The sequence below is a fragment of the Labrus mixtus genome, chromosome 14 (genome assembly GCF_963584025.1).
Source record: "Labrus mixtus chromosome 14, fLabMix1.1, whole genome shotgun sequence".
NCBI lineage: Eukaryota > Metazoa > Chordata > Actinopteri > Labriformes > Labridae > Labrus > Labrus mixtus.
This window is the reverse complement of record NC_083625.1, coordinates 27,816,609-27,844,092: the sequence shown is the minus strand read 5'-3', so window position 1 is coordinate 27,844,092 and position 27,484 is coordinate 27,816,609. Positions and strand designations below refer to the sequence as shown.

The 27,484-nt window shown below is 38.4% G+C and overlaps 1 protein-coding gene across 4 annotated transcripts in view; it reads left to right on the top strand.

Moving 5' to 3' along the window:
* The window catches only part of ntm (neurotrimin), an 893,017-nt gene that overhangs the window by 836,539 nt on the left and 28,994 nt on the right, over positions 1–27,484 (top strand). For all 4 annotated transcript variants that reach the window (XM_061056036.1, XM_061056037.1, XM_061056035.1 and 1 more), the window contains 2 exons: positions 1,557–1,789; positions 19,635–19,754. In XM_061056036.1, the coding sequence (XP_060912019.1) occupies positions 1,557–1,789; positions 19,635–19,754 (353 nt within the window). The remainder of the gene's footprint in view (positions 1–1,556; positions 1,790–19,634; positions 19,755–27,484) is intronic.

Below are 27,484 nucleotides of genomic sequence, written 5' to 3'. Positions count from 1 at the left end.
ACACACACACACACACACACACACACACACACACACACACACACACACACACACAGACACACTCATACCAGTTTTCGGTCGTACTTTCCATCCATAGCACCATATGCCCAGAGGATGCCATTGACCCTTATGCCGCCACTGAAGTGGAAGTGACTGATGTTGTAACAAAAGCTGACGGTGTAAATGGAGCTGAGAGTCTTTCAGCTGCAAAGTGTTGAGCTCTTGATGCATAACCACCACTCCAAAGTGTTAATGTTTAAATGCCCTGCTCCTCTGTGCATCAGGCTACTGAACGTTAAATAAACCCAGATGATAAATATGGCTTTCGGCAGCCATGTAAGCAGTTTGTACTAGTTTGAATCTCTTCCATTTTCTTAGCTGGCTCACTGTCATGTAATTGAGCCTTTTTTCCCCCTCCACAGCTCTCTTAATCTTCATCAGTGTGATCCAGAGATTTGTCATGAAATTACAGCAGATGTGTGTTGCTCTGCGGAAACAAAGATCATTGACCCCGCTCGTGTATCAAAGCAGCATTCTGTGACTGGTGAAAGCAATCTGTTGTGATTGCGGCAGTGCTGTTCTCGGCTCATTGTCTCAGTCACTTTTCGACGTGACAAGCCAGGTGTGTGGGCAGATTAACAAAAAAGAAACCTGATGAGGTTTTGAGAGCTGCATTTGCACATTGTGTCTACCTTCCCACCTTCCTGACAGTCTGACAATATTGTAAGCAAGTTGTTAACATGGCTGCTAATATCTCAAATGCTAATTCTATTTCTGTTTTGATGTTGATAATCCCAACGTAAAAAAGACGGAAAGTTGCTCCATTTTGAAGAGAACACCAAATTTGATTTGAGATCATTTGAAGGACAAATCACAGTTCACTTTATCCTGTTCTGAGACAATATAAGGCTCTGATACTGCCAACATTTTCTTGTGAACCAATCAGAGTTCGTCAAACAGGTGACTTCTTCTGCCATATAAAAAAAAAACCCTCTTCTCTTCTCTCCACCAGTGTTCAGTTGCCAGAATTAAAATTGATGTGACGCAACTGATGCACATCGACTACTGACATCAGTACATGGCATATTATTTGATGATGGCTGTAAATGGCTCTGATATCGGCTGTACTGCTGTCCCACGATGCATCAGTGCATACCTTTGAATTTCCATTTTCAACTACCTCTTTTGCAGACTGTGTGCTTATCAATGTGCTTCAACTACAGACCATGTAATGATTCTTTAATTAAACCCACGCATTGTTTTCTGAATTACATGTTCTGTGAAAAAAAATGTTTTCCTTTGGTCACATAACATAAAAATGTTTTCAGTGTTGATGAATATTATCTTGTTAAAATGGGCACATGACAGATGCATATCAGATTAAAAACTTGGCATTTGGATTGTTCAATGGCTTGTGACTTGTTCACGTGGAAGATGAGAATACAACATGTTAACTTTTGATTACATGGTTACTTCAAGGATTCTTAAAAATGATACCCACTTCCCTTTGACAAAATCCAGATGTTCAATACTGTATTTTTTTTATGTCTCCACAGGTGTAAACAGGGAGATGTGGTCACACACACAGCATGGCTCAACCGGTCCAGTATTCTGTATGCAGGAGAGGACAAATGGTCTGTGGATCAGAGAGTGAGTCTGGTGACGCTCAATCAGGAGGAGTTTACCATCAAAATTGAAAAAGTGGAAATGACAGATGAGGGACAGTACGTGTGTGCAGTCCAGACGAGCAGTCGACCGAGAACCACCTCAGTGCACGTCCTCGTCCAAGGTAACAACTATATTACTGCTACTGTACAAAAAAAAAACATACTTACTGATGGGAGCACTTTTTGATTTTGACAATCTGCAACAAGCAATGAATCTCTACCATGTCGTTTCTTAGACTATAAAGATAAATAAATTGATATTAAATACACTTGTGACTATCCAGCACACCTAAACCCTTGAATGTAATATATGCTGCTTTTTGTGCAGCGGCCTGCACTGTACAGTTGTGTTGTTGCTCACCACCAGCACATGAGGGCATAAGTGAACAAACCAGAGAGTAAAAGCAGACATGTGCTCTCTTTCTTGAATCTCATTTCCTCATTCATTGCTCCACTGGAGCAATTAGAGGCTAAATGTCTCGCTCAGGGAGGGGGGAGGGGGAGGGTAGTGTAGATCACGCACTACGTTAGGTGCGGTTAATGGGGAAGACCAGATGTTAAGATGCTTTGGCTAAAATGAAGTGTCGAGTTGTTATAGTGTCTCCATAAAGATGCAGGCCACAGTTAGCTGCACTGTGTAATATCAACACAGCATAATGGGGAGATTTAATGCCTCCAGTTTAATGTGCAGGTGATCTGTGCAGCATAAAGAACAACATCATATGGGTGGAGCTTGATTTTCTTTCTTTTGCTCTGAAACAGGATGCTAAACAACCATGATGTGTTCTCAGTGTTCAACCAACACCTCAAGCTTTTCTCAACAACATTCAAAAACCATATCATTTTTTTAAAATCCTCTGGACTGATCAAAAGTGATCGCAGTATGATTTAATTAGGGATGGGACCGATCCGATCTAATATTGGTATCGGGTTCAGATATTCGGATATCGGATATCGGACTGACAGCGCCGATCCATGCCACTGATCAAAAAACATGGTTGGGAACTCAAAACATTCTCAGCTCGTACAGTCTCACTTTGAAGAGGTTCAGACTGAACTGTAAGAAGTGCCCACAAATTGTCTCCATGACGATGTTCAGACGAGATGGAACAGCTCTTTCTATATGTTCTTACACTTCAATTTAAAAGATTTATTTTGAAAAACATGACAGCTATTGCTGCTTCTTGTTTGTATGTGAAGCCAGCACAATGCAATGCAAAGTTGGGTTTGCTAAACCTTTGTGTAACCTTGTACTTAATACCAACAACAACAATTATATTATTAGTTATTATATCGGAATCAGTATCGGTACATTTGTATCGGAATTGAAAAAAAGTAGATCGGTGCAGCTCTAGATTTTATATGTGTACGTAATACTCATTTTAGCTTTTAAGGGGAAAAAAAAGGTTTCGGTAGTAAGGTGTATCCGTTCATTTTTAGAAAATGTACATCAGAGTCAAACTCATTGTCAATTCAGCTCCCCGACAAATCATGCAATTTTTGTTTGTGGCAACCTCAGACATCATCTCCGGTAACATGTGCTGCACATTACTCTATTAAATCACAGTGATGATGCAAACAAAATCTAATATCACCCTTCCATAAATACTGCTGCTGACGGGAACACTTTATATTTCACTGTGTGTGAGAAAGCTATTAAGTGCAACAGCATGAGGGTAGTTTAAGAAATACAAAAAGAGCCGGGGAAAGGGCTGTGACTTGGAAAAACTAATTATTTCCAAGGTTAAAATCTGATATTGTTTTTGCAGTTGTTGTAAATGTTCTAAAGCAAAAAAATAGGTAAACAAACTTTGCCACTGAGAAACTTGTTCAATGTAATCTGAGTAATAATTCAATATAATTATCATCATCATCAATACCACATTTATTTATAGTATCCAGTCAGAGAACCAGACGTTTTATTTTCTGTATTGATGACTTGATCAGATTAAACTAACTAATTAACTTTATGTATTTTTCATCTCCTGCCAATAATTGTATACTAAAGGAGCAATATGTAAGATATCTACTGAATTAAATCATAAAATGACCTTACTATATCATCAGACATTAAGGACACATGCTATGTTGAAATCTTTGCTTCTCTGTTAACAACACAGCAGCCAGTATGTCCTCCTCCTTAGTTTAGATTCTGGTCTGGAAGCTCCACGAGCAGAAATGTGGTAAAAACTAGTAGAAATATTGGAGATGCTTTTTAAAAATGGAGAGAGGTTAGAACGCAGAAAGATTTACAGACCCATGCAGAGCTGGATAAACACTGAAGCTTCAGTGTTCGAGACATGGCAACCCGCCTGAGCATCGGCTCTAGGAAGGATGGGGCAAGGGGAGACAGCTCCCTGTTTTGAATTTGGACCGCCGTACCTATTTTAAACACTAGGTGTCAGAGTTACATATTGCTCCTTTAAAATGTATTTTAGGACTCTTTATAAACTAGAAAATATGCAACCCACGTTTTGAATGAATGGAAGTGTATCCCTCTGAATGGTGACATTTAAAGTTTAACTTCACAATTTCATTTTGACAATGTGTCCAAGAATTGCAGACTTTCAATGTGATGTGTGTCAGGTTACCTTTAATCATTCAGCTTACTTTATATCCAGGATAACATCACTGTTACAATTTTCTTTAAAGCTTTTTTTGACATGTTAAACCTAACAGTTTTTAAATAATTTGGAAATGTGAAGTGACTGAGATGTCACTACCACATTATTACTACAAATGATGATTATTTTCACATGGAATAACCGTTTAGACTCTCGTTATGGGCAGCTTGCCTTGATTGTCCTGAAGCTCAGACACCTACAACCCTATATATGTATGCACATCGCTTTAAAGTAATAAACACACTGTTATGCTGAAGATGATTTGGGCAGCCATGGCTCAGAGGTAAAGGAGAAGATGTACTTTATTAATCCCGCAAGGGGAAATTCAATTTTTACACTCTGTTGTTGAGCGCTCCTGAGCTGGGGGGGTTCAGTGATTTGCTCAAGGGCACCTTGGCAGTACTCAGGATGTTAACTGGCACCCCTCCAGCTACCAAACCAATTTCCAGACTTTGTTCCGCACCGGGATTTGATCCGAGGACCATCTGGTTCCCAACCCAAGTTCCAACAGACTGAGCCACTGCCGCCACAAAGTGGTGAATCAAAGTGGGTCGAGATGGTGTTTTGATTCCTTGCACCTGCGAGCCCATAACTTTAAGTGCTCTTGGGCAAGACATCGAAACTCAAACTGCTCACAAAGTCATAGCCACGGGTGAGTGAATGAGCTTCAGTCAGGACTAATGAGCGAATTGGCACTTTGTATATCAGCCTCTGCAGTCAGTATCTGTGAAAGGGTAAATGCTGACATGTGGTGTATGGCGCCTGGATAGACAGGAAGACAAGAAGAGCTTTGAACAAGTGCAGCCTATTTACTCTCCCATTTATCATTTTGCTGTTACAGCCTTCTAAATTAACCAGCAGCTCTAATGACATGATCAGAGAAACTGGCTCCATAAGCACTGTGATGTAAAGACGTGTGACGGCGATAAGCACTTGTTTGTGGTCTTAAAGAGAGCTCATTATATAGATCTGGCTCTCCTCCCTCTCTTTGAGAATATTTGATCAGAGGGTCTTGGTGGCTCTCCAGCACAACTAGTTAGTCCCTGGAACAATGCCTGAAAACACAAACTCCTGTGATGTAAATTCTGATTATTTACTGTTCAAGACATACGATCTCAGGAGAGAGTTTTCCAAGAGCCAATAGACTTCACTTCCCTAATGCGTTCTTACTCATTAAAACTTGCATGCCACTTATTACACATTTCAAACAAATATCAAATAATCATTCAAAAGGATACAAAAGTATTTTTTTAACTTCACTGTGACATCATCATACACTGTCCTATCTCTAAACTAAGTCATACAAAGCCCTCCCAAAAAATCTTAAATTCCTCTCTGCATAAAAGCATTGTAATCGCAAAGATTTTCACATCTTGTAGTGTGAGCATGTTTGAGATTATGGAGAAGTAAATCTGGTAAGTGTGTGATGCTGCCCGAATTCAAAATCGGGAAGGATTTTAAAACTCCTGCAGTGTGAGCCAAAATTGTGGCCCAATTTTTTGTTATTTTACAACCAATCAGATAAAACATTGTGGAGTTTAGACTGCAGACGGAACAAAACATGTACCACAACAAAGAAATGGAACAAAACCAATAAATATAAGGCGCTTCTGAGACTTTTTGACAAAAAAAAGTTCAGCCACAGATTAGGGATCCACAGAAAACAGCTCATCTAGTCTGTAAATCAAGTTTGGTGTATACAGATTTTGTTTTTAGGCCGTAGCTGCAGCTGAAAGGTAAAACATGCTGGGTTTGGTAAAATGGCTCTTTTACTCTAGATACTGAATTTCACTCTCATGTTTGAACACTTAAAGTAGAACACTGTGGTGTGTCGTGTTCACTATGTTCACTTAATACAATAACACTTACAAGTGTGGAGAAGTTAAAACCAAACTTGAGTTAAAACTTCACTCCTTGTTTCCTTGGTGACTGTAAAAGCAGGACAAAAGTAGGTTGATTTAAGCAGCAGAGAATGAACAGCTGAGGCCACACTAGAATATGTGGCTTTACTGTATGTTCTGCTGCTGCTGCTGCCAAACAACACAGAGAATTAAAGAATTTGCCACCTGACTGAAGCCCATCTTCTTCCTCCAGTCTTGTAGCAGGTGCTGCAAAAAAGAAGCCTTAAGGATACTGTGTTAAAAGAACCCACACAGAAAGCTTGTTTACTGTATTGTAAAGAGGGATTCTGTAAAAAGTTGGGGTCTTTGGCAGAGGAGACTGAGGATGACTGTCAGTGTGTTTATCCAACATGCATGGTCAGAACAACAAGAATAAACAAACTACTGAAAGGATAGCCAAAACAATCACGACCCCTGGAGGATAATTATGTTTTCAAGCCCAGTGATGTTGTTAGTAGTGCCACCTTCATGCTATAAAAAAATAAATGATGGCATGTTTCCATAGAGTCATGCTCAAATGCACACCTTCAATTTAGAATCCTTGTGAATTTCTCTGCACCGCTGCAAACCTTATATTGTTATGTTAATAGATATCTTATAAACTAATAGGCTGGTTGCCATGAAATTCACTGAGCTCATTTACTGGTATGTTGCCACATGAGCCGTTTCAATTTTAATGACCTGCTTTCCTGTTGGGATGAACTATTTTAAACATAATCATTTTTTGACAGCCTGGTAGTGCAGCCAGTTTCCCATCCATCATGAGGTTCACTGTTTTGGTTTTGGTAGAAAAAAGTAAATAAAAAATCATTAAGATTGGTGGATTCATGAGCAGGAATTCTAAGAACTTAATCAAGTAACACTTTAAATTCATCGTACAACAACTTCTTTCTAAGGATCCATTATGCAATTGTCCAGTTAATACTGATAAGAATAGCCACATGTTTGTGTGTATTTAACTCCACCATAATAATAACTTAATTAGATATTCCCCTGACTGTATGGGGGTGATTTTTTTTTTATGAAAGATGAGCGTTATTCACACTAAGGTGCGTGGCTGACCTGATTGACAGGTGGCTGTATTGTAAAACTTCCTTCAGCTCCAGCTCTGAGCCTGACATTTGGTTGACTGAAAGTTAGACTGAGACAGCATTTCCAGCATGGCGACTGCCGCCAATGGAACTCCAGCGTCCCCTGCAGTAACAGATGGGTGACGTCACCCAGGCTATGGTTTTACAATGCAGAGGAAGCGTGATGGCAAGTCACCGTACAGAAGGCTTACAACTACAGTTGGAAATGTTTGGCTGTTTTATCCTTTCTGTATGTGATTGATTGATTGACTCATTGTGTTGTGACAGAACGTGTGCCGGCATTTTAATATTGATGACGTGAATTTAAGTTGTTAAAATAACTGAAAACTTGTTTCATTGTTGTAATAGTTTCTGTTGTATCAATAATCAGTGGTAAAGATCCTTACATAGTCTCCCCAATCACAGCTCCTGCTGTAAAATCAGCGAGGTTTTCTCCTCAGTTTGCACTGCAGATTAATTCAATATACTGATGTCTGCAGGTGTACCATCTTTAAAAGCTAGTTCAGTATGTTGTGGACTTTTCCACACTTGTCTTGTGTAATTCGGTGTTAGTATTTGCTGTTCATCACACCAAGTGCCTATCAAATAAATTAAATATCATAAATATCAAATATGGTATCAAGAGTTGAGTGGAGATGGGGTGGTCAAAAGGTCGGCCAGCCTAATTATATCTACTGATTTGTTCACAATTAAGGAAAACTCCACATCTGTAACACGCTAACAGGCCCAGTCCTAATTCCAAGATCATCAGAAGACGTAGTAACATTTTCTTTTACTGAAAATTCCAAGATTATTGCAGCTTGTCCTCTGGACAGCTTCATTAAAATAAATGAATCTGTCAATCACTGTGTGATTTTGCAGGCCTGAGATGAAGAATCCAATTTTGTGTTATTTTTTTCTGAGTTCATTAAAGATTCTGCATTGTGTGCACAGTGAAATAATGAGGGAGATGTTTGTCCAGTGCATTGATGGATCTTTTCATCTCAGCTGCAGCTCACTCATTAATCCTACAGGCAAAAAATAAATAAAAAAATAAAAAATCACAGCAATGTTTCCACACTGCTCCATTAGTCTTGACTCTGATATTAATGATATAGTTCAATGTGGTATTACTCCTCTGTGATCATCCTCCCCTGCAGGGAAGGTCTCTTAGCTGGCCCACCCTTCATGAGGTCAGTGGTCAGAGTCCTCTAAAGCAGCAGCTGATAGAGATTTATTCTTTGCATGAGTGCACCTCAGCCAGGTGGTTGTCAGTTTGCCACAGGGATTGAACTCTTATTTGAACTGGATGTTCTGCTGTAAGATGATTGGACACCAGACAAGAGGTGAGCCTGATAGCTCTGTTCACCTGCAAACTCCTCACACAGCTGTGTGTGGGTTGCTGTCAGCTCAACTTGAGTAGCTTACAAAGAAACGGAAAATGTGATCTTGTGTTTTATGAATTTATGAGAAGAATTGAGAGAAACCTTGATCCGCTTGTACTGTCTCATGCATAACAGTAAATTACTGTAAATGTCTGCGTCATTGGAAAGTGTTTACAGTGGGTGATTGAAGCACTTTCTGAAGGAGAGCTTTGTGTTCCTGTTTTCTTTGTCTGTCCCTTTCTCAGCATGCTTACAAAACTCTGAAGGGGCTTATTATGTGGAAACTGAATAGTCTGCAATGAGCTGACCTCGTCTTAGTTCTTCAGCGATGAATCTGAAGCGTATTCTTATTGTTTTTATATCAACATATTGCTGAAAGTGGAAAAATACAAGGGCCAGGACTTTTTGAATTGTCAAATATCAGCAGATCCTTCAGCTTACTTTGAAGTGTTTGTATGTGTGGCTTCTCGTTTCTTGTTAGAAACTTATACTGTGCTGCTGCCTGTGTGAAGGACACTCGTGGGAAAGATACTTTTAATCTCAATGAGTTTGTCCCGGTTAAATGAAATAAAAAAATACATGAATGAAAAATGTTTCTGGTCTTGTCCAGACTTTTTTCGGCCCAACAACTTATAGTTGTTGTTTTTTTTACATAAGTCCTGCCTCTGCAAGGGCAAATAGCCAATTACAGTTAAGGATTTTTAGGGTGGCACATGGGGTGGCCAATCAAATTTCTAGGGAGGCCCATGCAACCACCCCTAGCCAACCTTTTGGACACAGCCACAAAGCACGGTGTGTAGCTTCTTTGTGACCTTAAGGTATTTCCTCTACTCATTTTGAGATTATTGTTTTTGCTGACTTCCCACTCAATGGTCAAACTTCCTGACCTTACTGTTTTTTTCTCTTTAAGGCAAATTGGCCGAATTATATAGCCAACAGTTTTGAAAACCTTTTTAAATTGCAATAAATTGCCCAAAGTATGCAAAAATTGCACAGTTGTAATCATTTCTTATTGTTTTACTGAAACTGCAATTGAGTTTTATGGATGGAGCACAAAGTTCTAGTTATTTAAAGTAGTCACATTTTTTTTACTTTGATACAATACAAATTAAAAAAAACAAATCATGTCTGATTCGATACCATAGCAACAAAAATAGAAGTTCCAGACACCCAATATTGGGTCATTTATTTTCATTTTGATCAATTATCGCAAGAAAACACCTACACACTCTCTTAATTGTACAAATATTTTTTGCTATCCACACGTCTTGTGAAATAGAAATTAAATCAATCAATTAATCAATCAATCAATTTTTATTTGTATAGCGTCAACTCATAACAAGTGTTATCTCAAGACACTTTACAAAAAGCAGGTAAAAGACCTTACTTATTGCTATATATTTTTGTGAAAGTATCCAAACTGCTCAAGTGTATTCTGTTTGCAGATGATATCACCTTATTTTATTCTGGGAATAACATATCACAGATGTTGGATGTGGTCAAAAATGAATTGAAGAAAATAAAAGAATGGTTTATTATAAATAAATTATCACTGAATCTTGAAAAAACTAATTTCATGATATTCAGTAATAGAGGGGAACGCATTGATGCTTCAATTAATGTAGAAGGTATGGAAATTCAAAGAGTAAAGGAAACTAAGTTCTTAGGTGTCATGATTGATGGAAATTTGAACTGGAAGTCACATAAATTATATAAAAATGAAAATATCAAAAGCACTTGCTCTGGTACACAAAGTTAAGGATTCATTAGATAATAAAGCATTGTACAGTTTATATAACTCATTGATTCTTCCATATCTCACATACTGTGTTGAAGTATGGGGAAGTGCCTGTAAAACATTCACCCGTTCAATTTTCATTTTGCAAAAAAGAGCCATAAGAATCATCAGTAGAAGTCGGTATAGAGATCCATCAAACCCGCTATTCATTCAGTTAAAGTTGTTGAAATTTCATGAATTAGTTGATTACAGTATTCTGCAAATTATGTTTAAAGTTAATCAGAAAACATTGCCAAAAAACATCCAAAACAGATTTGAAAAAAGGGAAAGCCGTTATAATTTAAAAGGAACAGAGATCTTTAATAAACCGAGATTCAGAACCAAATTGAGGGAATGTTGTTTTACTGTGAAAGGAATCGGTTTATGGAACAATCTCAACAGAGAAACTAAAGAATAAAAATCAAACATGATATTTAAAAGAAAAATTAAAGCCAGTTTGTTGAATAAATATGTGGAAATATGTCAGTGAGATACTGTTTTTTTTCGTGATGCTGTAATAAAAATGTATTGTGATATACTTACTTGTGTATAATGAATTGGTAAGGAGGACTTACAAGGGGGCTGCCAGTGGCTGTGTTTGCCTGCAGCCAATTTAATTTAATTAAAATTGTTTTTGAATTAAGTGTTCTGTTTTGTTTTAATTAATGTTTTGTAAAAGAGGGGCAGATATTATAAGATTAATCTTCTTTTTGCTCCTTTTCATTAAAAATTTGAGATTTTATGTTTGTTTGTTTTTCTTAACTTTATTGTTTTTTTTTTTAATGAAATAAAATTGACAAATAAAATAAAATAAAATATATTACAAATTGTTTTTTTTATACTTCTGTACTTTTTTGATACGCTCAATCAGGAAAATAAAACTGATTAGGGCTCCTATATAACTATTCCAAGGGCCCTGAAAGCCTTGCAACGCCCTTGTATGCTTAGATAGTTTCACTTTTTGTTTGCCTCAGCTCTATCAATTATCGAACCAAAGACACCCCCCCCCCCCCCCCCACATCCCAACAAAAATCCAAATGTGAAGGACAAGATACATTGTCTTATTAATTATCACTCTTCAAAATCCAAATAGAACAGCATTCATGAAAAAAAAAATCAAAATAAACCCCGAACAAAAGACTCAATAAACACATACATACATGCAAACACAGAGCCCAAAACATCTGTGATGTGATGCAATTTGACTTGCAGATTTTCATAGGATGCACGGGGAAAGTGTTCAGCAAAGGCAAGGTATCCATCATAAGCATTTCATTCACAATTTTTCATATTGATTTAAAATTCAGCTTATTTGAATACAACAACAAAAAAACAGTCAAACTGTAGATAACGTGCAAAATATAGGAAATAGACTTGCATATTTCTGAAACTCCATCCAGATGTAAGAGGTGTTCCATTTTTGTCTCTCCCTGACACATTTGTCTTTGTTGTTCTGGTAGAAACATTTGACCGGCCATCACTGTCTGAGCCAACAAGGGTCTTAGCAGGATTTTACTTTCTTCACATGCTTTAATAATAAGCAATTTCACCAGAAAGTGCTGAAGATTTTTTTTACAGCCGCACAGCTTGTACTGAATACATCTGAAGCGTAACCTTTTTTTTTTTTTAAACTCCACAAACAGAGTTTCAGCCTTGGCCTCTTGCACCGCAGCTAAACGAAACAGCACTGGCACAATCGCATTATGCTTTTGTCATTCATGAGGGGTAAACGAGGGATTAAGCTGAAATAAATTATTCATAGATTTTTGTCTTACAAACAAGTCTGAAACAAGTTGGAGCACCAGTGACACTATTCATACGCTCTAGGTTGATTATCCCGAGATGTCAAAATAGAGTTGCGTCCTTGTTTCTTTGAAATGGAAATGACAGAAAGAACGCTTTGGAGAGATCAGTCGGCGATAAAAAATAAAGAAAAAGGGAAGAAAAAACAGGTTTTATTCAGGAAAAACAGAATAAGTGTGAGGCATCAGGAATAAATGACTGCAGCTTTAGAAGACATCAGCTTTGTTCACTGATAAACTGAGACACCTGGAGACATTTTTAGATGTGTTTTTGTTATACAAGTAAAAAGTTTAGTACACAGTCACAAAAACAGACATGTAAGTGTGCTCATGAAGTCAAACACATGTTTTTCCTGTTTTATTTTTTCTTTGCATTTTAAGAGTTTATATGACATATAAAGAGCACAACGAGACAGCACAAACAACAAACGGACAAAAACACAAAAAGCTGGTTATGTATATACGTCACAGATACAGCCGGTCAATGTCTGATACATTTATGGTGGAAGGATTCAATATTATTAGTGTGTAAATGCATGTGCCCACATACAGACAGATCTGGATGTACATGCACATACATCTAAATTCATATTTTAATTCATATGTAGATGTGTAAAAAAACATACTTAAAGGAAAATACAAACACACTTAATAAGTCAACAACATCTAATCGTTTTTAAAAAAATGACTTCATGTGGTTGCTTTAAATACATGAATCAGTTAACACAAAAGCTGATCATAACAAAGAACACAAAGATGTTTTATTAAAGTCTAAAAAATATATAAAACTCTGAGTACAAAGATTTTACTCCCCATGACTATCACATCAGAATATGAACTTTCCTTAAAGGTATGGTTCTGATGTTTTACAAGTTTAGCTTAATCCAGTACCGTACTCTTGTAATTCAGTTTATCTTCTCCTAGGGCGGGGCTATATGACCTCAAATCAATATCACGATTAATTCAACATTTGACCTCGATTACGATTAATGAACGATTATTTTGTTTTTTGCCCTTATAGTTCATTGTAATGGTCTCTACTGTAAATTTGCTCAACTATTAAAGCTGGGATATTTTTTATAATGAAAGAGAACATATCTGATGAACTATTTTGTGGTTATTTATTGAATATTTGGAACTGAAATCAAAGCTTCACTTGAAATGAAAACGACACATTTTAGTTTTAAAGTAGTAATGAACTTCTCTAAAACAGTAGAAAATAAATAAAGTGCATTTATTGCAAACAGTCGTTTTACATTTGACTTCTTTTTGTTCTGTGTCGTCTTCCCTAAAGACAAAATGTGTCCAAACGACGGACATTACTTCAATGATGCGTATTGGACTCGTCGTCACGTGACCGCCCTGAAAATAATCTTCAGTAAATAATCGACATGTGCAAGATTACGTCGGTAAGAGGGTCTCAATGTGGATTTCGATTGATTTTCGATTGATTTACCAGCCCCATCTTCTCCACATTTGCCATGATGTGATCCAAAATCACATGACACTCAAAAGACAGACCATTGTTGGTTTGTGGATTTTAATGCATAATAAATATTTTTCCATGTTGAATGTTTCCTAAAACTTAATCAACAACGTTACAAAAATAGATGTAAGCTTATTTCTAATACATTTTGATGGTTGATATTATGTACATGAGATCATAAATAACATAGTCAGAAAGTTTCCAGCGGCTTTAAAGCTGTCAGACTCCATCGTCCACAACTTGTAATTTACCCATCAAAAAATGGGAATGACATGGTGTACGACTCTGGCACAAACAAACTTACCAATCATGGCAGCACGGTTATCTTGACAGGTAAATTACCGGATTCTGTCAGTGAAGAGAGTGAGAACAACAACACTTACCCTTACAAGAAAGTTCTATCGTTGTGGGGGTTCTGTTTGAATGACAATCTGAGCAGGTCGCTGGCAAAAACATCTACTTTAATCGTAAGATACTTTTGCAGTTCATACAGATTTGATTAGATGTTGCTTGATACAATTTACTGGATCGGTTTCAAAATAGTTCGAGCCTACGGGTCACTTTCAAACAAAACATGTAAAGTAGGGCTAACACAAATTCCCATTTATAATTGGGACTTGTATTGGGGGGCCGGCATGCCACAGGGGCCCGGTCATTGGGCCCTCCCAGGACTTGATTTAAATCAAGGTATGCACATTTGATCAGTAATGTTAGCGTTAGCCTCGTTGCTAACATAAGCTCCCTCTGGGCCCGCTTACTACGGTTACATTTTAAGAAGAGGTGGGGCTTAAATTATGAAACAGGGAACATTTACTGGAGCAACAGTAAGTAAACTGTGTGTTTTTGTTGCTTTAAGAGGTAATGATGAGTATTTAGGTGTAAAATAGAATTAGGTCATTGATGCTTAAAATTAAGATTGACCGAGTTTTTGCTAACCTTCATGACCCTTCCCATGCAACTGGGCCCCAGAAAGCTCGGTGGCTTTGGTAGAGTGTAACGTAAGCAGTATATATGTATGTATATTACTAAGTATTCCTAATTGTTTCTCTAGCTATGATTGAATAGTATCAACTGGTTCTGATGCAGAGTTGAACGGATGTTGTTCCCCCAAAAAGGCGTGGTTGGTACCTCTCTGTGTATTATTTAAGTCCTGTAATCCTATTATTAGAGCATTTCTGTAATTCCTTTGAGTGATCTTTCAAAAATGAAAGCTGTGATCCACACTGAAAGTTTTCATGTCTGACTGTAAGCCTCCTCTGTTAACCTTGGAGCAGCATCCTCAATGGAGTGTACGACTTTTTCTGAACAAAGTGCTTTTCATAAGAGATCTGTTGTTTGCTTGTTGGAGACGTTGCTCTCTGCACTCCTTTCAAACTGTTCTATAAAGTTTAGCACTGAAGAATAGTTTTTATTTTTACTTTCAATGTGTGATTTTTATTTATGTGTAATGCTTTTGAAAATGTTTCTCTTTTTGGCTCAGATGCATGCACACTTTGTGAACCTGGATTTGACGCTGTTTTTTTTTTTTTCAAAGCTTCGTTCCAAAGGCAACTGGACTGGTTAGAGATCTCTGAAAGGCTTCTTCATTTCTCCTTTTGAAGGAGAGGTGAAATGTCTTCAAAATCTTCAACCAGTCCAGTTGCCATTGGATCAACCTTTAAATGTACGCCATGACAAGACATGCCCCGTATGGCTCTGGGTTTTGGAAATATTTGATGTAATAGGTACTCAACAAAAAAAAGTCAATTTCTAATGGATATAGATATAGATATTTAAACATTGTCATACAATTCTACATATTGTACGTTTAACCCTCTTATCATTTGATTTTGACCAAATCCCACACATTTATGGTAATCGTCTTTATCCTGCAAAAAATAGAATTGTGCTTTGTCTTTTAAATGTGACCTCAGTGTTAAAACAAACTAACCTATGTTAATCTTTAGTGTGGTAGAAAAACGTTTGTCGGAGAGTCTCTCCCAGTCACTCATCTTTAACGTAGCAGTCATACATTCAAACCTGTTATTTAACTGTCACTTAGGGGAACATAGCAGTTTATGACTCTCTCTGTCGGATGCAAAGCCTTATAACAAAAATCTTAATTTACCACGGGGAAGTACAGAGCAGAGTGAATTAAACATGACAGTGACTCCATTCTCATATAAACATAATTTCCCTTTATTGATTTGTGTGCTGCAGGAGATAATATTGAGTTTACACGCTTTGCAAGAAATCTGTTGTGTTCATATCTTTAAGGTGCTTGAGTGAAGTGACAACATTATTCATTAGAATCTGTCACAGAGGAAAGGTGCAAGGCTTGTCTTATAAATGAACATGTTTGTGTGGCACTTTTTTTTTTCTTATTATTACATTTTCAGTGCACCTCTAAACTGTGAATAATTGCCCTTCTACACATCACAGACACTGATAACACATTCTTCACATTTAAACAGGTATACAACTTTCAGAGTGTGCAAGCAGAATGCTAAAAATAGAGCTCTTGTTGCAAACCTTTTTCCCAGTGGAGCAGGCTCCGGGAAGCCTTTAGCTCCCTCTCCATCACCTCCTCTCTACACGTGAGCAGCACACTGAAGGTGGAGTCTGAGTTTACCTCTGAAAAGTTCCCAGAGGGCATTTGATGTAGACACGGATATTGACAAAGCATCTTCTACAAATCAAATCAAAAGTACAGTTTCTTTTTTTTTTGCCCAGTAAAAAAGTTCAAAAGCAGGTATATCATACGATTGCATCATAAAATCTCACATTTGTAAAGACAGTATTCAAGGTTTTGGTTGTTTTGTTTTTTTCTTGGGAAGACTGAGACATTATCTGAACTTATTGTCTGTGCATGATTAAAATGAGATGTTCAACAAATTGAAGAAGGTAACATAACTCTAAAAGTGCAATTTAAGCAGTCAGTATGCACGACAAGAGATAATGGTTCCATTGTTCGAAATCTGAAACAGAACTATTCAAAAACTTGTTTGTACCCACGTCAATGAAAATTTGGAATAATGTTTCCTAAGGGTGTGTAGGTTTTGCAATAGCCGCATGGTGTTCCTATATGTTTTTATATTCTCTTGCCTTTGTTCTCTTATCTCTCATGCTGTGTTTTTGCAGATCTTTTGCAAAATGGGTAATGTGTAATATATGTTGTGCTGTTTTGCATTGGTATATGGCCTTCTGTGTAGTATGTGGATGTGTTATTCTATTGTTTTATTTATTGATTGATTCTCCAGGAAGCAGCTAAATGTTTGGCAGTACTTTGAGTCCAAGACAAATTTCCCCAACAGGACGATACAGGGTATTGTAACTAATAAATAAACCCCAGCATTTCCCCAGACTTTTAAGCCAACAACCTAACCCTCCAAATATACACCTTCATACAACAGGTGAAGTTTAAAGGCATATGCAGCTTTCAAAACTTTAATAAGGCAACAATCAAAATTTGAAGAGTTCATGTGCAAAAACAGTTAACTCTGTTCTAAAAAAAGTTTTTCAATTATTGTTTATTTCAGGTAATATCATTCAGAGTGAAGTTGTGTGGCTTTCACAGAGTTCCCCATAGACTGTATTGGGTTTTTGCAACAGAACAGGTTTTCGGATCACGTAACATCTCTATTTAAAATGCTAATCAAAACTATCAGGGCACTGTTTTTCAGGATGGATCGTATCTGTTTTTGCAACTCTTCAACTATAACCTTTGTAAAAATATAGTGGAGTAAAGACTTCCTAAAAAGAGAGTGAATTAAAACTCCCTCTGGATTTGTTTTTCTTAGCTCTGTGTTAACATGGACAGAACAGAGCTTCCTTCAGCTTGTTTATAGTTCACTCAGAGGCACAAACATGTTTCATACATGTTTTTTTTTTAGGTAACCCCTCCCTAACAGACCCTTAGCCCTGTCACTGCGTGGGTGGAGTGAGACAGATCTGGACCCATCCTCTCAGGGAACTTATGTCTAGAGGCTTTAAAACAGTGTTGTTACAAGAGAACGACAGAGAGGACTAACAAACTCTCAAAACCAAAGAGAAGACTTTCTATGTCCTAAAAAGACAAACATAACAACCAAATCAACTTTGAGATGCATATCAAAACTTGACTGCAGAATCTTGTTTTCACTAGTCTGCTGCTGCCTCAGTCCCCGTAAGTGAAACAAGATGGAAGGGGCGGGAGAAAATGTGGAAACAGAAGGGGGGAGGGGAAGTTTGGAAGATAGCTTTTGTTTTGATCTGAAAATCTGCTCTGAAAGACACATAGTCGTAGTAAGCCATTAAACACACTTCATGATAGTGTCTCTCCATTAAGCTAATTTTGGCTGTGAGTTACTCAGATTGCCTGCAGTTTCAGAAATCTTTTCCAACAATGATCAAACCCATTCAGCAAAAATGCACCCTTCCAGTTACGTTTTAAAACCATCATGTCTGGTTTCATAAATTCCCCTTGAGGACCACACAGCTCTGTGCATGTAAGCCTTCTCTGTGTCTGCTTAACTAGACTGCAACTTCCAGCTACACGAGACTGACCAGTATCCAGGCTGATGACCTTAAGCTCACTAAGCCAAAACAATCAGATTTTCTTGTTTCTTGATGTTATAAAAAGGTCAAAATGATACCTGAATAACTGTATATTAAAGTAGACTAAAAAAATGTTTCTATGATCTGCGAGGCAAGAAAAGCAACAACTTTTGAAATGCTTTGAAGTCTTGTTTATTGGTTGGAGTTTTTATTTGAGTTGTGTTGCTAACTTCAGGCCACTGAGAGTATCGGGGAATATTAACACTTGTATGTTTTTATCTTACAGACATCACATGCATTTCCCATCAGACACATCACCCAGTGAAACTTCCTGTCTACTTACATCTTTGTTTTAGACTTAGACTTAGAAAACTTTACTTCTCCCAGAGGGCAATTCAGTTCTGCTTTCTTACACAATAAAAATAATTCTGCTCTGAATTCATCTCAATTTACAGATTATACTTAAAAATTAGGAATCAGTACACAATGGGTCTGGATTTTCTGCATGTAAAGTGTTCTGTCTTAATTTGTATGAAGTGACAAATCTGCTTGACGCTCTGTCATGAGAGCCAATCAACGTTTAGATTCCCTGAATTCCTGAAATGCATAAGAAATGCAACCTCCATTCAAGTTTTTCACCTCTCCACTGAGACTAACAAGCAACAGATGAAAGGGCGCAACTCTGAGGTATATCATGGGCTAAGAAATGATGACGTTTATGTTGCAGACAAAAATGCTGCTCAGAAAAATAAATCTTGGCTGGAAGTCGTTAAAACGTAAATTACATTGAAATTGGCATTCGTTCCCAGACGCATATCGTCCATCAGACAGTGATAGACAATCATTGCTGATGGGTTCAGAGATTGTGTCTGAACAATACTTTTGACTTTCCCGCTTAATTTGCATGGCGACTGCCAATTTCCACATTGTCCTCTTGCGTGCTGCGATCCGTCAGCGCCACAGTTTTAGCTCCACCTAACAGCGTGCCCGCTGCCCCACGGGGTCCCTCTCGAGAGCATGAGTGCAGCCATGAGCGGCTGTAAACACATCACAGGAGAACTACAAGATCACACTAGGATAAAGGAAAAAAAAAACGTGCAAATTAACAACAGGTTGCTTTGTCTTTCGGAGGTTGCTTTGTTGTTTGTTTGGTGCCTGTTTTGTTGAGCACTGACTAGAATGGCAGCGAATGGCGCCTTAGTGTGTGCCGATGACTGACTACAGCGTGCATGGAAATTGGCAGTAATTCCATGTCTATTGATTTTCCCAAAACCAGTTGTAACACAGGCTTTCTGTCGTACATTTGAAGTATCTATGTAATTTGTTCGCACATGAGGAGTTTCATTTGTTGGGTTCCCTCTTTATGACACAGTTTAATTAATTGACATGTTTCATTTGCTTTGACAGTACCACCAAAAATCATCAACCTGTCGAGAGATCTTATTGTAAATGAAGGCTCCAACGTCACCCTGATGTGCCAGGCCAGCGGTAAACCGGAGCCCTCCATCAGCTGGAAATCCTCCTCAGGTAACTGACTGCTTTGTTTTCTTTTAATAAGCACATCAGCTGCTGCTACTTCCTCCTCGTCTCTGCCTGTCTCTCTCTCTTCGCTCACCCCTCTGTGTTTATCACCTCATCTCTGACTTTGTGTGACCCCCCGGTGGATTTCTCGCTTCACTTATTACCCATCATTACGTGTTCCCACAATATCATTACAACATAATTGTTGGCAGGAAAATAAACTGACCCCGTTGTTATTGGACTAATTAATTAGGATAATAGGATGGATGTAAATGTTGTGGAGGCCATTTGAATGACAGGATTAATGCCGAGATCATTAGCACAGTGTGGAGCTGCATTGGTTTGTACAAACAGGCCACTGCAAAGCGTTCCAGGCATTATCAGGTTAAGGGCATTATATATTCTCAATTGCATTTTTTTCATTATTCTGCAATGAAGACTCAAAGTAAGTGTTGGCTGCTATTTCTGCATGTCAAGGGGGTCCTTGCCTCACATCAACATGCACTCATCATGAAAAAAACAGTATATTTTGTGCTTCATCTGTTTTGCTCTTTGTGTTGAAGGGTGTGTCGGGGCTCCGGTAGCCTAATGGTTAGTGCACACCCCACGTATTGAGGCTGTGGCTCTCCAAGAGGGCAGCCCAGGTTCAAATTAGACCTGTGCGTCCTTTCCTGCATGTCATTTGTAACTCTCTCCCCGGTTTCTGACTCTATCCACTGACTTATTTCTTCTAAATGCAAAAGACACTTAAAAAAAGGGCTGTCAGCATTTATGTGTCAACAGTGAACCTATTAAGGTCAGAAATGTATGTAATCATGTTTTTTAACATAACAGTCACGTGCTATTTTGACCCTTAAGACGCACCATATGTAAGCCACCTCAGCATTTCCCTGTAGTCACAGTAATGGAATCTCCCGAACAGCTCAGTTGACAAGTCACAAGTAAAATCCACCCTGTGACATCAAACATTTAACTTTTTGTATGTTCTCTGTTTACTTGTCCATCCATAAGGGGCTGCTTTTTCCGTGGTTAAGTTAATGTCGTAAATCAGGACAACCAGAAGTTCCTTATTTTATTTCCGAATTTAATATCAGAATTGTATCCAAACAGGAATACAGCAGCAATGTGTAACTGCATAAAAAAACGTTTTGACTCCTAGACTCCTTTTTATAACCATAGACTGTATTCAACCTGGACATAGTCTCAGTGATATGAAACAATGTTTTCTGAAGAGGACTTTTGAAGCCCATCAGTGTTGGCCGCCATATTGGAAAATAATTTCTCAAACTAATTGATGGCCAATCTGAAAACAGACAAAGTTGGAGCTGTGGTGGGTCTTAAGACACTTGGCAGCAGTCAGATCAGTTCTTGTAATGATTAACTCTTATTCTCCATAAAATCAAAACGGGTGAGTTATAATAAAACGCCACCTCCACGTACATTGTGTGCTGATGAAGACATTAGCCATTCAGACTGACATTGTTTTTCACAGGCTGTGAATGTGTTTATTTCTGCTGTAAAAATTGACATTTCAATATTTGGTCTGTATAAGACTTCCGGAGCTTTTGCAGTTTTTTGCTTTGGCTCTTCCACATTGGCTTCATTTCAAGTGTGGAGGTACCTGCTGGGTTTTAACATGCTTAGAAGCAAACATCAGTCAGGGTGTGTAAAAGAGAAAGTAAGCTATTACTAGCATTGCTGGACTGCTTTACTTTTTTTATTTTTAAACCCCAAAACCTCAATCCTTAATAGCCCACATTTCTATGTAATATATGCTGGCATCTAAAAACTAATTTGAAATTGGGATACCTTCAAATCCAAAATTATTGTCATCAAGTTTCATTATCGTTCCTGATGATGGGCTTTAATTGAGTGTGATTATGCTCAGATGATTTATGACATACATTATGAGATTAATATGGCGAATCAGTCATAGGAATAGTAACACAGCAGCTATTCTACTCTTCACGCACTTAATCTGCGAGTAATTCCTGATGGCTGCAGATGATTATTAAGGGCAGCGTTTCTTGAGTTTTCCCTGCTGTTGTTGTTTTTTCAGCTGCAGGAGTTTAATGTGATCCATTTGGTGATCTTACTTTGGTGACTGGTGTTTATTTTTTGGTTGAGGGAGTTTAGCAGTGTAATAAAGCTACACGACAGAGCTTCCATTCAGCACTGCAGCTTTGAGAACAAATCACAGCATCTCACCTAAAGATGCTTGTGCATGCTAACTGCTAGCAATAATATGAATAGCTTAGGATTTTTTAACTAACGATCAAGCAGCAAACTCAAGTTTTGAAAAAATAAAGCCAATTCAAATTTGCAAAAAGCTGAAGTTCTTCAAGTGTCCAGTTGAGGCTGGCTGCAAAAGACCCATAAGTCCTATTAACACCCATGTTAAAGTGTTGATGTTGACAGTAGAATGAAAAGTTGAAAATAGCTTTTCTTGAATAGCTCAAGACTTAATGTACAGGGGGGGGGGTTATTTTTCACTTTATATTAAGGCTGAAAGCAATGCAATAATTAGGGGCGTTGTTAGATGGCCGTGGCTTAGCTCTTAGCCAAGAGGCTAAAGGCCCTGATTCAGCTTCAACTCTTTGTCTGTTGCTAAGGTTGACTGAAAGTTGAACATAAGTGTAAAACAGCATTTGTAACATTTCCACTGCCATCTCCAGGTCAAAAAACTCTTCTCCTGAAACTTAGAATTTCTCATTCTATGGTTGGCTGTGACTCATGTGGTAGAGTCGGTTGTCTCTCGACCGGAAGGTTGGGGGTTCGATTCTGCAGCAACATGTCCGATGTGTCCTTAGGCAAGACACTTAGCCCCAAATTGCACCTGCTGCTTAGGTGGTGGTGTATGCATGTGTATGAATGGGATTAATTACTTCTGTTGGCCACTTTGAATAGCAACCCCCTCCATCAGTGTGTGAATGGGTGTGAGTGTGTAGGTGTGACCTGTGGTGTAAAAGCGCTTTGAGTAGTCAAAAGACTAGAAAAGCACTATACAAGCTCCAAGTCCATTTACCATTTAAGTCCATTTAATATTTGTGATTGGCTTCTTTTCATTCAGCCTAAATTCAAACATGTCAGTGGGCCTGATAACAGTCAGACTCTCTGAAGTGTGGAAATCCTCAGGAGTCTGATCTCAACAACCTCTGTGACACTGTTTAGTCAAGCGTTGTTGAGAGTGGAGCATTTTGCTGTTGACTTGTGTTGTCGATTTGTGTTCAGGGTCCCATGAGCTAGGCGATTTGAGGATGCTACCCCCTTGTTAGCTAACAACCAAGTGCCCCCCTCCTTTTTAACCTCCCCTGCCCCGTTTGCAACGAGACAGTGCAGGGGGCAGATGGGTTATTTACTTTAATATTTGAGTCTTGTCTGCCTGATTCATCGATCCCTTTTCTGACTGAGGTTTATGCCACAAAGAATCTATGGCCAGACTACAGCTCTGAAATATCAGAGGCTTTACTGTTCTGTCTATTTTTAAATCCATGGTGCTGTCCAATGGTGCTGAAGTATCAGACAGATTTGTAATTGTGGATTTTTCTTTCAGTCTTCGCCTGCTGTCAATTTTCATTTGGATTTGTTGTGTTTGTCTATCTAGTGTAGTTGTCAAGACCACATTGATTGAAGTCATGGCTGAGACTAGAATGTACCAGAGGACCAAAACATTATGGGATTAAGAAAGAAGACCAAGATCATATACATGACAAACTATCACAAGTCTGAACAGAATAGAAGTTGTTTTTTTTGTCTGTACTAACATGTCAACATCATCAAAGTCTGACAATTTCCACTACGATCTTTTCAAAGCACCATCATAGGGAAACCATCCAGAGGCATTCAAGTGTTTCATTTATAAATTACAAAAAGTAATTGATGGATGGAGTTCTGAAAACGATCATATTCTATGCCAAACCAAAGCACTCTTCATAAGACCAATCTCACCACCAAGAATTAACACATGAAGAGATTGGTGGCTCAACCCCTCAACCCCCGACATGTCCTTAAAAGGTTCATCTTTTTCATGGGAATTTAATTAAGAAACATGATGGATTAAAACATTTTGTGACTCAAATGTGAACTTGTATGAAATGGGCTGGGGAAGGTTTTGGGCTTTCAACAGACTAAAATGTCAAACTACAAATTAGTTTTTGGTTGCATTTATGAAGGGGTGTTTTCCTTATATTCACAGTTATGATGTGGAGGAATCAATCAGTGGTGGCATTGACCGGACTTGATTAAAAATATGGAGTCCTCTTTATCCAAGACTTAGACAAAACCAAGGAAATATTTGGTTAATTCCCAGACTAGACTGAGACCTCACATGATAGAGGTTCTGTCTTCACACAAGACCCAACTCGAGTACTACTACAGTCCAACTACCTAAACACTATAAATAAGGGCTGTGCGACATGGAGAAAGCGGTGGTGTTTTTTGAGGAGCAATCATGCTAAACTCATCTCCCAGATGACCGAGGAGCCTTTTCTGTTAGAACGTCTGTCTTTTATTTGCTATAGCTCATTCAGCCATGTCTGAAGTGAACCTTGGGATCACAGTGAACCATGGGACTTATGAAACCTAATCAACATAGTGGAAATAGGTTTACTAAAGCACTTTGCGGCTGACGTCTCAGAACAGTGCTATAGAAATAAACCTTCTTGCATTACATTTTAAAATGGGCGGCTGTGGCTCAGTGGATTGAGTCGTCTTCTTTCTACCGGAAGGTCGAGGGTTCGATCTCCAGCTCCTGCAGCAACATGTGTCTTTGGGCAAGACACTTAACCCCGAATTGCACCCGCTGCTTCATCGGCGGCGTATGAATGGGATTAGTAACTTCTTAAAGTCTCACTACATAGCAACCACTGCCATCTGTGTGTGAATGTGTAGGTGTGACATGCGGTGTAAAAGCACTTTCAGTAGTCAGAAGACCAGAAAAGTGCTATACAAGCTCGAGTCCATTTACAAAAATTAATTGTATCAGGTAAAGAAGAGAACTCAGTGAAACAGTAACACAAGTAAGAAAGCAGAAGAATGATATCAAATCAAAGTTTATTACTCACAAATGTCAACAAGAAAAGGCTCATGGTCTGAGGAAATCCAAAAAGTTTGTAGTAAATAAACCAAAATTCAAAAACACAAGATTCAAGAGAACACTAGTTAGTTAACACTAAAGCCTGGCTCACACTGCAGGATAATCGGGCTGATTTGAGCTCCGATTCTTCCTACCCGACAATCGTAGGGTCGCTCCCGACTCAAGGCTGCTCGGACCCGATTATCTGTTCAGATTATCTTGTAGTGTGAGCGGTGCAAAGATCCAATCTTAACGTCCCCAATCTGACCGGTGATTGTCGGGACCCCCCCGATTTATTTCAAACATGTTTGATATTTAGAATTTAAAATCTTGATGATTACGTCATGAAAGGGTCTGGCAGAAGTTGTGTGTGACTGTAGTCATGGCAACCAGCGGCAGGATGCAACCTGGTGTTTTTTTTTCTTAAGTTTTTGGTTCAGATCATCAGTGCAGCACTTTTCTGAAACTTGTATCCATATATCTATGATTGTATCAACTTTCCTGTATCCTACAACAACTTCCACTTCCTTCAAATTAAACTTTATTAACAATTGTCAACGCTCCGTCCTGATTTCACTCAATCTCAAGGTCTGGTCAGGCGTTGTAAACGATTCAGTCGTACAGTGTGAGCTGACATGCCACCCCGACTTTTATACAATCGGAGGAAAATCGCACAATGTGAGCCAGGCTTAAGTAAATACTAGTTGGAAGCCCTTGGAAGGTGAGGCTGATTATTCAAAGCTGAAAAAAACAAATGAGCATAGAGGACACAATTAAAACAGGGCACGCAGTCACAGGTCTGACAACACAGAAGACAATGACGTCAAACATTACATGGGAGGGACGGTTTTAGGACAATAGGGTTGGGAATCTTTGGGTGATCAAGATTTGATTTCGATCTCGATTCTTGGGGTCACGATTCGATTGAGAATCTATTTTGGTTTCAAAACGATTCTGGATTCTTGATTCAATGTCTATTTATAAATCAGTACATACTTCAGGATCTACTCCAGTCATCTGTGAGACTGGCTGAATTTATTGCTGCTCCATTTGGCTCTTTTGCCACCGATTTTGTTGAAGCCATGAATCTATTCAAAGTCTCAGAAAATAAGAATCTCAACAAAATTCAGAAATGATGACACCTACAGTACCCTTACTACTCTGATGAATTGATGAATCCCATTCATTCATGCTCTACCATGATCCCTTTTCCAATAACTTATATACCATGACAAAAGTGATAAGAAGCGAGATATTTTCAGAGAATAGCAGGGGCCTGTAGAATTTAGATAAAAATAATGTATGATTATATAATTGCCCGTGTTGCTGGAAACTCCACACCAGGCTGTATTTGAAGGTACATATTTAAGAGGAAACATGAGGAAAAGTAAATATATTTTTAGTGTGGATGGAAAAGGCTTAAGGTTAGGTGTTACTGTTGCTTAATGCATGAGCTTCCTTGTTGATGATGAGCACCATTGCAGTCACGTTGCTGAACTTCGTAAATCTTGGTGTTAAACAAGTCAATAATGTTGCCCACTTTAGTCTGAGTGGCATGTAGTTTCTAGAAACCTATAAATGTTAATGTTTCATTAGTGTTGGAGCTCAACATTTTTTAGTCTGCTACCCTGGGCCTGGCATACTAAACCCAAGAATACTGTACATGTCTCTTGGCGTTTTATCTTCAGACAGGGGTAACCTGCAGAGTTTGATGAGAATCTAACAGAGAGAGAGCTCTAGTAAGACATATGAAGAAGCAAAATATTTACTCCATGTACAGGCCAGAGGCTTAACCACTGTTTAAAAAAGAAAGAGAAAAAAGAAACGATTCCAAAATTACCCCTTTCATTTGGTCCCAAAATAACAAGGTAGGCGAGCCCAATAATATCAAACTGCTGATGACAGCGTTTGATATTTGCAGACTTGTCTTTTGGATGTCTGGTTCAAAATGCCTTTTTTAAATGCATTGCATTGAATGTGTTACAAAGCCTGCTGAGGCACTTCAGAATAAAGATGCAAAATGTTATCGATTGAAAGAGTGTCTCCCAGCAGGGTGCCAGAGGAAGGTAGACTGCTGAGTCCATGAAAGATGGCGATGCATCTGTCTCCCCAGACTTTCATCTTTCTGCTTTGTGAATATAAAGCGAAGATTAGTGTATGCATTATAAACCCTCAGTTCTTTATAGACCCTTTCGCACATGCACTAAGCTCTTGAACATTTACAGACATTGTCAGAGTGAGCTGCATATTTGCACACAACCGGCCACATTGTTTCATCTCAGTTTTATCTGGACTTTTTTTTCTGTCGGCCTACCAAAAAAAGTCTGCATGAAGTCGGGGCGAGACAATTTGTGAACACTGCAGATTATTTACATTGAATTAAATTTTCACTGCTTGCAAGTGGGAAGGGGGATGATGATATGTACAGTATATCCTGTGACCGGTGCGAAAACCATAGCAATTGTGTGCACACAATGGCCCTCACTTATCAATCTGTTGTAGAAACCAGCGCAGATTTGGGTGTAGAAATCATTGTACGACAGGGTCCATGTGGGACCTATGAAACGTGCGTATCTGGCTGATCACAGCGTACGCAAGACCGGGTGTTGCGGCTAGAAATGATCGTCATTTGAATACCACGCCCATATTTATTCACGGCTCA